Here is a 16,003-nt window from a genome sequence, read left to right as displayed (position 1 = left end):
TATAAGGTTAAACTTTATTTTCCTTAATATTGCTTAAATTAGATATAATCACAGTAAAAACATATAAATTACTTTGAATCTACAAGAACTTTTGTATTCTGGATAATTTCTAACAATGTTTTCATATTAGATTTTATGGCCACAGATTTACAGATCTTCATAAACTTCTCTATTTCACTTTTAGGAATCAAAGTTTTAAAGTTACCAGAACAAGAACAAAGTTCGTTCATATTTTCCCTCTTAACTTCATTACATTTACAACATTGTAAATCTTGCAACATGTAAGCCATACTTTTATGATCTAACATGTCCATCAAAAGGAACTCTATTTCATCATTGTCATAGTCCATTTTACAAAGAGGACATTTCCATATGTACCTGTACAAACAGTAGTATTATGTACTAGAATACAAATAGCTTTTATAATATTGTGCATTACCTATCCCGATCCATGGTACAAAAGTTATCTTTGCAAAGATCGATGTCCCTTGTGTGATTACATACTTTACAAATAATTTCAGGCACAACTAAAGAAATGCACGGATCTTTCCAATCAACTAGATCGCTGAAACTGCCAACTCTAATTAGCTTTAACATGTTTGTTCGCAAATAATATACTTCATTTTCAACTTCTGCATCCAGAGATAAAACCTGATATTAAAATTAATTTTTATTTACTTTCCTCGTAAAATAATCCTAACATATTCGTATTCGTGTTTAAATACCTTACAAACTGATTTTATTAACTCCAATGCTGGATTAATTTTCTTACTGTCTTTACCATCTAAATCTAAGTTTGGACATTCTTCAATTGTTAATGTTTTTTCTGGAAGATTTTTATGTATTTTCTGTACAATTCTATAACATAATTGAATAAAATATGTCAATCAAGTTCTTCATATAATGATAAAGTAAAACAATTATACTTACTGGAATAGTTTTTGGGACATATCTCCCTTTATCAGTTTTTTAGCAAATTCTGCGGTATTCTCAAGTGATCCTAATCCAAGTTGTGCAGTTGTGCAGTTGTGTGATAATTGACTTAAATTATTTAAGTTCCTAGGCCTTACAGTAGTATTCAATTCATTTTCCAATATGAACTGATAAATTGCATGGAAGTATCCCGCTATTATAGCAGTAAAGCTTGATTGACATGCAGCTTCTTTGGGGAGACACTCCATTAAATTCCAATTCATTACTATTTCAGGCTTAATAACAGAGAAAATCCAATGAAAATATCACAAATAGAAAACAAAAAAAGAATTGTATGTCTTAGTAAACACTTACCTCGCCGTCATTCTCATCTTCAGCATTTTCACTATTTGTATCCGTAGTATTCTCTATATCTTTCGGTAATTTTCCTTTTATACCTCCATAATTATGCTGTTAATTTATACAAATGTTTTTATATATTAAAGTATGCCATTTATTATTATATTGAAAGAATTGAAATTTTACTTACTACATCAAGCCATGTTAAATACTCCCAACACTGTTCAAAAGTTATTTCAATACTGTGGAATAGTTCTTTATCGCGTATTGTTTGAACAACGAATTCCATATAGTTTAATGCATCACTCATTGTCCTTTTCTTGGTACAAATGATGATTTTATTAAAATTGGCAAAAATAATTATGGATCCCAGATTTTTAAATTCTGCTAATAACTGCGCGAATAATTTTTTCATATAGGTATGCAAAGTTCTTTTCAAAGCAGGATCGTAAAGTAAAGAACTGGGTGAACGTAACCATCTAAGAAGTATAAATTTACGAATTACAAAAAAAACAGGTGTAACATTGGTATAGAGATGTCCGTGCTTACCTGTAAAAATGAATAATTTGATAATCTGCAAATATATTTTTATGAACTGATACATCTAGCAACCATGTGTTAACCATATTTCGCAATATTCTAAAAGCAGGATTGCAAAGAACAGTTTCGTCGTAATTAGGAATTATATTTGTCATGCCATCATGTGTTGCCATATCCTATGGAAAAATTTGAGTTACATATAAATATATTCTTATATGCTTTCTAACACGTTCCTTTTCTAAATTACATACTTGAACAGATGTCTGTTGTTGAGTGTGGAATGCGACAAAATTACTAGTTCCATCAATATCGTGAATATGGTGATGCTGTAATAATGTATTTACTGCTAAACTTTCTATCTCCAATTCAATACAAACACTAGAATAAGTTCCGGCATTATTTGCAGCAGAATGTAAACTTTCTTCATAATCTGTCAATAATCTGTAATTGATTACATATATTAAGATAATGGTAGTAATTCAAATTTCATGTTTAAGCGTAAATACAACCTGTTATCATCATTTTCACTGCCACCCAAGTCTGGTTTCTCTGTTGGAGAACACCATAATACAAAGTTATTCTTTTGCAAATGTCTTGCAAAAAATAAGTCTGCACCAAAAACAATAGGATCCGCAGGAATATTTCCAATTGGCACATGAAGGAATCTACATTGTTCTGTCATTAATTCATAAATTTGCTGGCTCTTAAGGTAATGACGTAACATCGTTTTTGCACCAACTTTCTGCCACTCCAGTGTATTGTATAAAGTTTCAATATCTTGTACATAGGTGCTAATTAGAGGAAAGTCATTAAGTAATGGCATGTGAGTTACTAATGTCGTTTTATCTAAGGTAAAAACGTAAAATAGAAAAATAAAATAAATGACAAAAATTTAATGAAAAATTTTTGCATATAAATCTAAATAAAATGTACCTAAAGCTGTCTGAATAATAAATATTGTTGCACCATGTCCCTCGTTTTTATATGTAGTTATAACTGCTTGTAAAATACGACAGACTTGTTGAAAGTTTGTCTCAAATTTTAATTCGAATCGCATCGACTCTGGTAAAAATGTTACTTTGTCTTCCCCATTTGTGGATATACTGCAAAAGAATTACTTTAGAATCATTTTCACAGACTAGTAAAAGCATAACTCAGATTTTGTAAATTATACACTGTATCCCGTTCTTGAATGTACAACGTGTTCATGTTAGGCATCTGATTTGACGAAACAGAATCCAAAACAAATATATGAGCTCTTTTAGTTGCATTTAAAAACAGTCCCCATAAAGCTCTTTGATGGTTTGAACTCCAATGATGATATAAGAAAATATAATTAGTTTCATTAAGCTGAAATAAAACAGATATTCTTTTAGACCAAAGAAAAAATTACAAGTTAAAATACCATTACATTTTTAAGATATGATTGCACAGCAACACTCTTGTATTCTAACTGATCTAGGGCAAATGTATCTGCACCATCTGCCATGGTCCGTGCTGCCTTAGGATCAACTGTACAAACGCATCCTAATTGAAGAATAGCTCTAAACTCTAGTGACATTTGAGTTTCATAAATTCCTTCAATTTCTGGTCTACTCATATCTTCTAAAAGCTCCCTATGAGCAAATTAGAATAATTTAGATAATTAAATATAAAATATCATCAAAAAATTTAAAGGATGAAACTCACTGACTGTATAATTGAAACTGTGTTTCCGGCACAGTATATTGATATAAATTATATATAGGTCGAGATCGTGGAAGAACTTTCTTGCTTTCTTTCCAAGATACTTTTTTACCTGGTTCTGGATTAGGTTTAGGTTTACGAGTATTTACATAAAATATACGAGGTATTATAAGACGCAATTGATGTAAATCTCTATCGACTAATACCCATAATCGATATAAACCAGGCTTGTTTGTTGGTGATATCTAAACCGATAAATTAATTATTTAAATCATTCAATACAATTATTGAATTTTAATTATTGTTGTTAAAAAAGAACATTTTTCTTACTTGAATAATTTGCCATGGATTCATAAGCAATTTTCTTTGAGTTCGCTTGAAAAAACCACCCAATGTAGATGTATTGGTATCTCTTGCAACACCCCAAGAAACTTCATCTCCATCATTATTAGAACGCTTACTCTTCTTGCTCTTCTGATATTCAGCCCTTTGCTTAGCTTGATGAGCCCATTTCTGTTTGTGGAATTCCAACCATTTTAATCTTTCTTCCTTTGTTGTTCCCATTGGTGGTGGTGAACCTAGAACTTCTTTCCAACTTTTATTTGCATTTTCTGCTTCGTTTCCTTCTAAAAATTGTCGTTTTCTTTTATTAACAACTGGCAATGACTGCTTAGAAGTTGAGGGTTTCCCGGCGATATCCTCTATATCGCATGTTTCAGATGATTCTATATCTTGGTTGCCAATATTTTTTTCTTTATCTTTAGGCATCATGGTAAACATATCAGTAATCTTTTTTTGTTTATGCGTTGCACTTTTTTCCATTACTCTTTTATGCAACCAGTCCGGGTGCTTCACTCTAGGAACCGGATTGGATAACTAAAAAAGAATTATTCTCCTATTATTATATTTAAATTAGGAAGTTTCAAATATCTAGATAAATAAAATAAATACTCCTTGCATTGCTGCTGGAATTGTAATAATTTTTTGAATAGCACTTCCGAGTCTTTCAATATAATAACTCCAATCTAAAATATCCCGTATGTCGTCGCTTTGTAAACTAGAATCTTTTAACCATTTTCGTAAATAATATTTTCTTATTGCAGGTTCTGATTGAAATATTGCTAATGGTATTGCCCTAATTGTATAACGAAATATGTAATTTTATTGTCATACAATTTTCTTCATACAGAAGCAAAACTTCATCCCTACCGTTCTGTAACTGGTGCGCCTTGAGGTTTATTAGCAATAATGTATTTACATGCTAAGCCAGCATCTTTAATCATTTGATCACCTAAAAATTCTGCTAATCTTTTAGCAGTAGAAATAGACGTTGACTTTTGACTTCCATATTCCTCCAATTTTCGTGACATTGATTTGTTTTCGGATATAAGTTCAAATAATTCCGAATCTGGCATATCTGCACACTATAAAGATTTATATATTTAGTTATTAATATGTTACATGTAACAGAATCAACAATATTGGATATTTACTTTGCTATAAAGAATATCAAGCCAATAATCTGCATCTTTAGCTACTGACGCATAGCACTCTTCTAATGTGCTACCTTTTAAGAAAGATTCGAATACGGACGTCTGAAAAACTTTTATTAGCTGAAGTTCACCTCTCCGTTTTACTTCAAAACCTTTCAGCTCAGCCAAAGAACCGTCGAAGTTAAAGACTGCATATCGTTTTTTTAATTTTTTTCCTTCTTCTTTCGCTGCAGGTAATACCATAGCTAAATAAGGACCATCCACTTCAAAAAATATAGAGTTTTCACTCCTAATTTTATACGTAAGATTTTCAGGATCAACGAGTTCATGGTATACGTCATTAGTAAATTGATCCTATAAATAATATGAAAATGATACAAAAAAAGAGCTCTAGTTAATAAAAAAATATCGTTGCGATGCTGATTTACCTTCACCATAAAATTAAGAACAGCATTCGGATATGATACTACCAATTTTTTTTTCTTTGGGTGAGTAGTATGAACAACAACATTATCAGGAAAAGATGCTGGTAGAACGCACCAGATTCCATCCGTATCTAATTCTAAAGGTCGGCCAACTTGTTCGATAATTTCTCTAGCTCTCATAATAATGTGTGCTCCCGTGTAACATACTATGCCACCCATCTCCATACTAAACCATCGAGACCTAACATATCGAACATTGTATTAATAATTTTAAATATAAGAAAAGATAAACATACATACCCTTTTCTCATAACGTATCCATAGAAGGAATTTAAGATACATTTGTGTGCCAGTTGTAATGAATCATATAGTACTTCTCGATTTTTAGCAGATTTAATATCAGCAGCATCTCCTTTTGCTACGGCTGCCGCCACCTCTTGTTTAGCTACTTTAGTAAGCGCCTTGTATTCATATCTCCTATCTCTAAACGCTCGTACAGTGTCAACATAAAATGAATTCTCTTTTTGGCAAATCGTTTGTGTTCTTTCTTCCATGCTAGTAATCTTAACTTTCTTGTAAGCTTTCTTACAGTATTCTGTGAGTCGTTTCTTCTCATACGATACTTGTTCCTCTTTAGATAATTCATGATATGCCCTACGAGCTCCGCCTGGGAATTGCGGTGGAAATTTTTCATTTTCAAGTTGTTGCTGCATTCGTTGATATTCACTTAAAGTTGCAGCAACTGAAATCAAGTAAAAATATGTTTGTATGTAAGAATAAACAAATTTAACAAATATTATTTACGCATCTTGTTGTCTTACAATATTCTCCTCTCCACATCCACTCCATTTTTCTTTGGCAAAGTGCTCCTGGTTTATTATAATTACATGCAGCACATACAGTTTCATCGACCATCGCGGATGGTTGAAGACGATTGGTTAAAATAATATTTGGATACATAGCACCGACATCTAAGTGATATATTACGGGGTTCTCTAATCTCAGTGGTTGATTTCTTAAACCTTCCAATTTCACTGTAATTTCTTCAACCACTTCCTCAAAATTTGTAACCATTTCCATGGGCACTTTTTCTTCTTCTTGTATAGCATGCTTTAATGCAGATTCAACGCCATTTATTAATTCTTCTACTGCACTTGGTACTATTTTAAAACGACAAGGAATATCGGCTCTGAAAACACCAGATTCTAAAGCTTCAACATGTCCTCCAACATATGTTTCTTGATCCAATAAATGACCATCTTTCGTAAATTTGTTGAATTCCTGCTCCTGTTTGTTAGGAAATATAATGTTAGCTTGAAAAGCTTGCACCATTAAGAGGGATTCACATAATGTTCCAGATCCCTTTCTAAGTACCTGTAAATGAAGAAATATAATTTATATCATCTTTACTATAGCTTGTTATATAACTTACTTCATCTGGTTCCATAGGAATAATGGTACACAGAGCAAATATGAAAGGATGAACATATTTATAGTAAAGATAGTACGTTGCAACCGCATCAGAAACTGAATAATTTGCAAGAGTTTCTGGGTCCTCAGACGCCAATCTACACATATCTTCGGGATCCAGTTCCACTGGATTATATCTAAGCTTTGCCTTTGCTACAGCTTTTAAATTCTGAGAACCTACAGGAAGGTACGAATCGCGCCTGACCCAACTGCAATGAAAATTATATATTGGAAAAAACTCTTTATGCAATCGTTCCTTTTGCAATTCTATATGATAGTTTCAATAAATTTAGTTTTATATATTGCAGTACCATAAACAGTCCATATGCATGGCTGGTCTACTGCTGTAAACTCCATCACGATTTTTAGAAAAACCAATTCTGTCTTTCATATCCATGTTATGAAAAGCTGCTCTAGTCTCTACAAATGGCCAATCGAAAAAATCACCGTTGTATGTTACGAATATATGTGGTCGAATATCGTTTATGTGATCGAAAAATCTTTTTATTGTGGCCTTTTCATTAGGTTCGTTGAAAACTGTAAAAAATCCCTCAAACTCCGGTTTTGGGGTATACTCAAAATTTTCGATATCATTTGCAATTATTTCTCTATTTGTTATTAAATACCCCTGAAAATGTAAATATGTATAAAATACACTTAAAGCGTCAAGTAAGTATTAAAATAAGACATTTTTCATACCTGTCCATCAATCATATATGAGATCATCATAATTTGGTCAGTATCAGCATCTGGAAATTTCAGAGGGAGTTTTGTAGTTTCAATATCATATGCCAACACAATTGGATCAGGTGGTTCAATAAGATCATCTCTCTTTGTAATTGTTGGTACATCATTTCCTCTTGTTTTCACAGAATACCAGTTACCACAACAAATTTTCATGTCTATGGAGACACGAACATGATGTGGTACATCGTATTCTCTGTAGAAATATATGCACGCCGTTAACATAAATATTATACTCAACATCAACAAGTGAAAGTATATTACCTGATATCAAGAATATTATCCATAAAATCTATGGTTTGCTTCTTAATATCTCCTGTACCCTGTTCTGTATTTAGTACATCTGATAACATGTTTGAATAATAGGTATTATGTTTTTCACGTTCCTTATTTAACTTTACAGCTTTCATAATACCACGCCTGACTTTATTCAAGTCCACAGTATTAATAAAAGAAATTTTTAAATATTTCTGTTTTAAACCAATGAGGTGATTTGACTAAAAAGAGATAATAGAGAATTATCAGTTTCAACATTTTTTATACCTACTTTTAATTCTATCATACCAGATCAAGGTCTTCTTTATAAATAGTCTGTACTTTATGTATTAAATTAGTATATTTTTTATTTAAACCAGTAGAAACTTCCTCATATGTATCCTTTTTGCATAAAATATAAAAATATGGATTATAGGGATAGGAAATTTTAAATCTAGTACAGTCTTCTTCTAAAAAATAATAGTCCACACCACTCATTAATCTTTTATCATTTTCCATAATTTCTGTCTATAAAAAAGTAAAATAATTTGAGGAAGAAATACAAAGCAATTCATAATATTTTATATGGTTTTTATACTTACTGCATGCATATTGATAAGAAATCCTGTTCTTTCCTTCGTATCAGTTACTCTATGAAAACCATATAAACCATCTATTCTTATATTTTCATTAACTTCATTTACCCTGTTGCCCCCTGAAATCTCTCTAAAGAAATGTAAAAAGAGTGAATAAATTACAAAAATACTAGTAATCCATAATATAGTTTAAATTACAATTTAATTACCCTGATGCATTTCCTTCTTGACTTTGATTATTCCCTGTATTTTCCTTAAACGGTCGAAATTTCCCTGTATTTTGTAAACTTGTCATTCTGTACGATAATCAATTACGTAAACTATAAGTAGCTTTAATTATAAACTTTAATTATAAACAACAAGGCACTGTGTTACTCGAAGTATATGTGTACAGGTTGTAATTTGCCCGCCAATAGATCTTATGGGTCTATACATATGTGTGTAATAAGATAGAGAATAAGAAGAGAATATTTCTAATAAAAATACATAATATGTAAGTTGAATAACAATAAAAATTATACTTGTTTTTGTATACAATATACTTTTACATTTATTTAAATTAATTAATCCATATTTTCAAGTAATACATATGTAAGTATATATGATATTACAATTTTAGTTGAAAGCCATCTTTCAAAACTCAATCTCATCATTTCTTTTATTCCTTTCTTTGCTCTGAAAATTTACAACAAATTTTTAAATATCCTAAAGATTAGACTTTTTATATATAAATTCAGCCAATTGTAATATATTAAGTTAGCATTATGAGAAATTTACTAGAGGTATGATCTACGAGCGCAAGGAAAAGTCCCGAGACTTATCGATTTGGAAAAAGGAACGAAATTGTAGGTGGCTCCACGACAGTAATGCGGTTCGACAACAATCGTTAAGTGAATTGACTTCGCAATTTAAGTGAACGTACAGAGATATAAATAAATGAGAAAATTAGATACACAAGAGGCCTGGGGTGCCGAAAGCTTAGAAGCGCAATTAGAAGCCGCTCGAGATGGTCTTCGGGGACTCGATCGAAGTATTCGAAAGATTTTGGGCCGGGATCTCCCTGATGGAGAAAACGGCCCGCTACAACCACCACCCAGGTTAAATTCTGAATAATTTATTTCCAAATACCCTTAAACCATCATAGCAAAATGCTATTTCATAAAATATACTTCTTACCTAGTAGTTCAATAATCTTTGAATGAAACACTGTTGTCTACAAACATAACCTATTTCATTTCGATAGTTTCCACTTTATTAAATTATACGTGATCTCATTGTATTTACTTACGTATCGTAGTAATGTTGTAATGAGAGCTTTATTTGCTTAAGTGCACGATACATAATTACCAAACTTGGTAATGATAAATATTCGTTCCACTTAACTATGTAACCTTATTAAAATAGGAAAGGAAGACTATGTGTATATTTATTGAAATATTCTTCTGCATTTATAATTTCAATAGATTATCACAAAAGAGACCATTGCAAGAGGATAGAAGGCGTGTTGTTTCTGATTTTGTCAACAATGAACTACCTGGTGGAAAAAGGAGATGGCAAGGTTCAAATGGTGAACCAAAAACAGTTTTCAGTCGGTTAAGTGCACGTGTTCCTTCTAATAATGACGATAGTGCTGATGAAGATGATAATGTTATTAAGGTAGAATTCTATAACAATTTGCTCATTCTTACCGATATATTGTTTTATGTATTATTATTGAATGGGTATTTTAGCCAGCAGTGTCTTCGAGAGTGATAGCAACACCAAGAGAGATTCCATCTAGACAGGAAGTTATTAGACGGGAAAGAATAGATGAACGTAGCAGACAAAGGAATAAACGAATGTTTGGTGCCCTTTTAGGAACATTACAGAAATTTCGGCAAGAAGAAACTAAACTGAAAGCAAAGGTATATTTCTCTACTTGATACGAGAAAAAATTTTTTTTCATATTTCTGAAAATAACAATCCTTTGTAGGAAGATAAAAAAGCAGAAGTAGAGGCAAGAGTAGAAGAAGCCAGAAGGAGAGAAAAGGAAGAATTACGACGAGAAAGACAACAATTATTCTTATCGCGTAAACGGCAACTAGCAGAAGTCCGAGCACTAGAGGCAAAATTGGCGCGCAGCCGACAATTTCAAGATTGGCGCGCGGCGCAATTACCACTTGCTTCGTTTATAAAAACGCGTGCCCAACCTTCTATTTATTACGTACCAAAGCGTAAACACCCACAAACTGATATTCTACTAGGGCAATCTGCGAAAGAACTTCATGGTACGCACTTCGATAAAGAGCCTTAAGTATAAATTTTAAATAAAAGGAATTATAATATGCATTTGTTTTATATTACAGAGGAGATCGAAAGAAGAGAGAAGGTATTGATCGATGAGCTGGAAGCTATAGAATTGCAAGTAGGTCTCGGAAAACATCAACAAAATTTTGATGGATCCGCAACGTTAAATGCAACAGCTGAAGTTCCACAATCGACGGAAGAAGGAGAAGAGAATCGTGATCCAAATCCAGAGAAGAATTTAGAATCAGAGAATAACGAACCGGCTGATGTTCCCATAAAATCCGACAAAGATGAAAATTACGAAAACACGAATGATATTGAAAACAAGGAGGAAGTAAAGGTAGACGAAGCAAAAGATGAAAATAATGGCTAGTATTAAATGTACTTACAATAATTGTACATATTACGTACATTGAATGGTCCAACGAAGGAGAAGATGTTTTTCTTACACAACACTTTACATGTATGAATGAATTTTACAATTTTCAAAGGAAACATTTCACTTTTTACTTGTCATCATATAGATATAAATTCATTCCCTTCATCGAATTACATGCTCATTTTGTCATCATTCGTCAAGTAGCAAACATTATTCAGATTTTTCTTAGATGTAAGAAGAAACACTATGATCCGGAATGTAGTTGCATTTCATTGGAACCAATATTTTTTAAATGTTATATATTTGTATCATGGCTGTTGTAGAATATTATTTAAGTAATTACCATCTTGTAAGTAGGACGAAAACCTTGAGAAATAAGTCGATAAATGACGATAAACAGTCGTAAATTGAATCGATACATTTATAGTTTGGGAAACATTATGTAAAATAGTCCGCTCATTGTTTTCTTCGTATCAGCATCTGTCTTTTAATACGTATGTGAAGAAGAGAAGCATTGAATAAGTGATTTAATGCTTTATGTGTATGGTAGAATAAAATATAAATTCCAATTTCGAGCATATCTGTTGGTAACATAGTATAATTCAAATACTTACGAAAATTTGTATATTTGTGTTTTCTTCCTTTTTTTTCTTTTTTTTTTTTATTGTACACACCATATGTACGATACACATTAATTATGATGGATAAAAAGTCGATAACTTTTTTCCATAGCAATATTAGTAGATACTTGTTACATAAAATCAATTTGAATTTATTATCTTAAGAAAGATAACTTTTCTTTTGTTTTTATTAAATAAGAGATAAACAAATTTTTGAATTACATGTATTTTTAAATAAATTAAAGATGAACGAGATCCTTCTATGTACATGTCCATTTCGTCTTTAGTTAAGTTCTGTTACATATTCGATTAAAATTTTACTATTGATCGAATTTACAATATAACTATTAATAACTTTTAAACCGTTTAAATTTGCCTGAATCGAATACGTAGTATAAATCTACGTGAGATAATCGTCTTTAAAGTACTTTGCATACCGTTGCATTTTTCGGGCAATTATGGTACCCATACATTTTCTTTTCGCATATTTTGTAAATTAACTAAATTATAATTAAATTTTTTCAGACTAAATTAATTTTCCAGTAAATATTCGAACAAAGGATAATACCGAAGAAGTATCATTTTTACTTTCAAAGTTCATTAATTGTCATTTAATCGAACTTGAACACCCCGCAAGATGATACACGATTCAGCGATGAGAAGAGGTACAGTTCATAAAGAAGCGAAGATTAAGCGTTGTAATTCGTTAACTAATTTACGCCCAGAACGTAATTCCGAATCTTTGTCGGTGAATTCTACGGGACATTCTATCTTTCCTGTGATATTCAAAGGTAGGAGGGGATGGCATGAAAGGGGCGTTCCGCCATGCAACCTCGGAATATGGCTAATGCGTCTCTGCGCCGTCGTTCCATCCTCCTTTTGCACTTTGGTAAAATAACTCCTTTGGACAGTAAGCGGTAACCTCTTTACAAAATATTTACATTAAAATATCGTTTAAATGAAATTACTCTAAGTAAGATCGGGTTCAATTAAAGCTACTCTGTAAACGAATACGAATAAAAATGATCATTGATCCGCTGTAGAAGACAGTAACCAGGCTTATTCGTTAAATCTTTCGAAGACGCGCGAGATGTTACTCTTTGGTCTAAACGAAAACAGTTGTAATTTCTGAAGAATTAAATAAAAACGACAAGACCTTTGCTTCGGATGAGTTAACGTTCTTACAATCTTCGTAGTTTCGTGGTTGAAGTATTTATCTTGTGTGACGACACACGAGACTCGTTAAAATTGGACGGAGCAGGTTCATAACAAGGTAAAAGAAGATTCTGTTTTTACCACACAGATAAAATACGATCCTCTCTGTTCCACCATTTTACCAGCTGATAAATAATTCTAAAAACCGCTTTGAAGACTAGACGAGGTAAATACACGGGATCGCCTCGCACGTTACCCGTCGCTCGTCCACGGAAGCGAAAAAAGGGAACAGATTAAAAGTTGGAGCGGCGACGCTCGACATCGGATAGCGCAGAGGCATGAAGCGTGCGACGCGACGCGTCGCGGAGACATGAGAGGAGCCGACAGGGGCTAGGGGTCTGCGAGCTATTTGTACACCGAATGGAAAACGCGCCAAAGACTCGCCTCCAGACGAGAGGAACCACGCTGGACCACGGGAACGGTGACGTTTTCTTAATTACCACGCTTCCTTCTACTCTTTTCCCTTCATCCTATTTCCTATCGAGAAAGAGACTTCATTGTCGTCGGGATAAGAGAAGATGGAACAAGAAGAAGCAGAGATCAGGAATCCCGTTTAAACGTAGATGATGTCAGATTGGAGATATCATTCTACCAAGATCTTCGAATATTTGAATTTCGATATTTGAATCGAGAAGGTGAAAGAACATGCGACAGGAACGATTTAATTTCGATTTATTTACAAGAAAACCCTAATAGAATATACAATATTATATTACATGTTATAAGTTACCATTCAAGTATTAGTTTGCATTGCTGGTATTTAACGCAGTGCGATTAAAAGTAAGATACCTAACCAGTGTATGTAATGTGAGATCGTAATGCGATATGTTTCTAACAGATTGATTTTGAAATTCTCGATGATTCAAAGACAGTCTATAAGACCATTTAACGCTCTATCAGCAAACAGAATACCGTGAGTTGTTCTTCTTCTAAGTGTGGACACTACGAGCTGACAAACTTGACACGTAAAAGGCGCGCACAGTGGACTCGTCACAGGGTTTGTACAGACTGTACGGAAAAATTGCACGTTTCTCAAAGTACGGAGAAGTTATTCCATCAGCGTGTTTACCTCAGCTCGTTCTCGGGAAATCGTGCGGCTCGAGGTTGACGCTGCGCCTTTCCACTTGCGCGAAATCTCAGCCCATTAATCGTGCCCGTGCTCCTCTAATACATTCTATTCTATTCTAAGCGAGACAGATACGCGGCGCGGCCTGTTCTCTCGCGGAGGGTTTATTTACCCGTTAATTTATTAGCGTATCTTCGTCATGGCGTAGCTCGTAATCGAGCGCGACGGAGTTCGCGAGCACGGCGTGCCGCGCGAAGCAAAACGCTCGCTACCAGAACCCGCCGTATTTTAAACGGCAAGGAATCGCAACCGGACACAACGACCAGGAACACCTTTATCTCACGCTTGGGTCTTCATGTTCGTTGAAAAACCGCTGACGTGTATTTGCCGTGGAAATTTATACGCCTATTCACGGCCAATGTCCGTCCACTCCTCTGATATTAGAACCTGTAACTGTTTGATGGAGCCTTTACATCCGAGATAAATTACTCTGTATGTTTTCTACACGACGATGTACGTAATTTGAAGAACGAAATTTTTGGACGTTCTTCTAATTCGAGTTATACTCCAAGTCTCTTTACCACGATTAATAATTCGTCTTCCGTTTATCAGTAAATCGTCGTTATTAAATGTCTACCTTAATCGATAACAGTTTGCGCGGTTTTCGTTTCATATCGAATATTATATCTCATAATAATCGCCTATCGGCTATGACCGTCGTTAGGTACGTCGTTCGATAGCTTCTGTTTTCTTCCTTCGTGCGACCGTACTTTTTCCGCGTATATTTTTCCGTGCCAATAACAAAGCGATTAATCGTTCGAAAGATACGGAGATTAACGGAAACAAATGTTTGCTCCCACCGTTATAATTGAGGCGAATGTTTCTTTCCACGACTGGGAGATTGGATCGCGGAATTCTTCGAACGACGAGTCCAAAAATTATCGCGACGTTGAGAAGAAGTCGTAAATATCGACGGAGAATGCGAAACCGCACGCACTTATGGACCAACCCGTTGGTTGATCCGCGAATCTCTCGCTTGTTACTCCATAGTGTGGAGTCATTACACGGTCCGTCACAAGATCTCTGTTCCTCCTCCTTCCTTCTTTCATTCTTGCAGAAAATCTCTCCACGGTACGCACGTATGAGAATTTTTCAGGAAGGAGAGACTACGAGGACCAAGGAGCATCCCCCTTTCTTTTTCGCGGTTAATAAAAGCGGCCCGCTGTTAATGAGAACATGGAAAGCCGACACTGAACGACTTCCAAAGAAGCGGTTCCCGTGAGCAGGTTCTGTGGCTCCTTTGACTAGGGAGTAATAGAGTATCGGGGCGGAGTATCTCACCGCGGAATGGAAAAGGGGATATTCGTATTTCAAAGGGACAGACCGTCATGCCGGCGCGATGCTCATTATGTTATAACTCGCCTAAACATCAGGAGAAAAAGGCAAACGGTTATATAGCGTGTACGTCGGCAGCAAAGCTAACAAATTTTTAGAGTTTCGTGAATCTCGTTTGTTTGGTGTCACATCGTCTCCGACACAGGCGATGATCGTGAAATTAGACAAGTTCGTCCTTTCTCGTTCTTCGATGAAATACGATGATAAGCCAACGATGTTTAGATGGCGACCACGTTGATTTTGTATAAATGGCGGCTGAAAGGAGGTCCATTGGAAAAACTATCATTGGTTATTTTGGCCAAGAATCGTGAAGCTGGAAGCACCAAGTGGGTGTCTAATTTCGTCGAAGAGGAGGGATTTCACGCTCGATCAACGCTGATTGGACAACGCCGGTCCGTTTGCTTTTATAACTTGTGGTGCTTTCGTACGCTCGTGCGCGCTCGCGTATGTACTTGCACAGAAGAGCGCGCCGAGCGTGTTACGTACTCTATCCATGCTTGTTGTCACAAATAATTAACATTAGCAAATTTAAGATCAGCAGAAAGGATACTATAGTATTTA

At 34.2% G+C, this 16,003-nt stretch overlaps 2 protein-coding genes and 1 long non-coding RNA gene across 4 annotated transcripts in view; 2 read left to right on the top strand and 1 right to left on the bottom strand.

Annotated features, from left to right (window-relative positions):
• Positions 1–2: 2 nt before the first annotated feature.
• LOC117214442 (DNA polymerase epsilon catalytic subunit A) overlaps positions 3–16,003 on the bottom strand; it is a 19,122-nt gene continuing 3,121 nt past the window's right edge. The window contains exons 2-28 of one of the 2 annotated variants that reach the window (XM_033460554.1): positions 8,691–8,824; positions 8,488–8,611; positions 8,195–8,413; positions 7,895–8,127; positions 7,586–7,826; positions 7,198–7,514; positions 6,849–7,095; positions 6,238–6,790; positions 5,717–6,158; positions 5,420–5,657; positions 4,992–5,345; positions 4,708–4,922; positions 4,450–4,633; positions 3,829–4,374; positions 3,502–3,743; positions 3,224–3,428; positions 2,987–3,162; positions 2,746–2,915; positions 2,322–2,658; positions 2,064–2,253; positions 1,822–1,988; positions 1,463–1,751; positions 1,288–1,383; positions 931–1,208; positions 726–858; positions 440–651; positions 3–378 (exon numbers count right to left, since the gene is read on the bottom strand). In XM_033460554.1, coding sequence (XP_033316445.1) covers positions 69–378; positions 440–651; positions 726–858; positions 931–1,208; positions 1,288–1,383; positions 1,463–1,751; positions 1,822–1,988; positions 2,064–2,253; positions 2,322–2,658; positions 2,746–2,915; positions 2,987–3,162; positions 3,224–3,428; positions 3,502–3,743; positions 3,829–4,374; positions 4,450–4,633; positions 4,708–4,922; positions 4,992–5,345; positions 5,420–5,657; positions 5,717–6,158; positions 6,238–6,790; positions 6,849–7,095; positions 7,198–7,514; positions 7,586–7,826; positions 7,895–8,127; positions 8,195–8,413; positions 8,488–8,611; positions 8,691–8,776 — 6,804 coding nt within the window. In that variant the 5' untranslated portion in view covers positions 8,777–8,824 and the 3' untranslated portion in view covers positions 3–68. Of the gene's footprint in view, positions 379–439; positions 652–725; positions 859–930; positions 1,209–1,287; positions 1,384–1,462; positions 1,752–1,821; positions 1,989–2,063; positions 2,254–2,321; positions 2,659–2,745; positions 2,916–2,986; positions 3,163–3,223; positions 3,429–3,501; positions 3,744–3,828; positions 4,375–4,449; positions 4,634–4,707; positions 4,923–4,991; positions 5,346–5,419; positions 5,658–5,716; positions 6,159–6,237; positions 6,791–6,848; positions 7,096–7,197; positions 7,515–7,585; positions 7,827–7,894; positions 8,128–8,194; positions 8,414–8,487; positions 8,612–8,690; positions 8,825–16,003 lie in introns of those variants that run through there. The other variant, XM_033460555.1, reaches the window with a different exon arrangement.
• LOC117214453 (pinin) lies at positions 9,222–11,723 on the top strand. Its single transcript, XM_033460583.1, has 5 exons — positions 9,222–9,578; positions 9,945–10,137; positions 10,212–10,385; positions 10,454–10,748; positions 10,827–11,723. Exons 1-5 carry the CDS (start codon positions 9,418–9,420, stop codon positions 11,138–11,140), a joined length of 1,137 nt encoding a protein of 378 aa, XP_033316474.1. The 5' UTR covers positions 9,222–9,417; the 3' UTR covers positions 11,141–11,723.
• LOC117214463 overlaps positions 12,922–16,003 on the top strand; it is a 6,776-nt gene continuing 3,694 nt past the window's right edge. The window contains exon 1 of the long non-coding RNA XR_004488873.1: positions 12,922–13,402. This is a non-coding gene — a long non-coding RNA (uncharacterized LOC117214463). The remainder of the gene's footprint in view (positions 13,403–16,003) is intronic.

The sequence above is a fragment of the Bombus bifarius genome, unplaced genomic scaffold (assembly GCF_011952205.1).
Source record: "Bombus bifarius isolate JDL3187 unplaced genomic scaffold, Bbif_JDL3187 scf7180000009200, whole genome shotgun sequence".
In the NCBI taxonomy this organism is placed as follows: Eukaryota; Metazoa; Arthropoda; class Insecta; order Hymenoptera; family Apidae; genus Bombus; species Bombus bifarius.
Note: the sequence above shows the minus strand (reverse complement) of the source record. Positions and strands in the feature narration are given on the sequence as shown.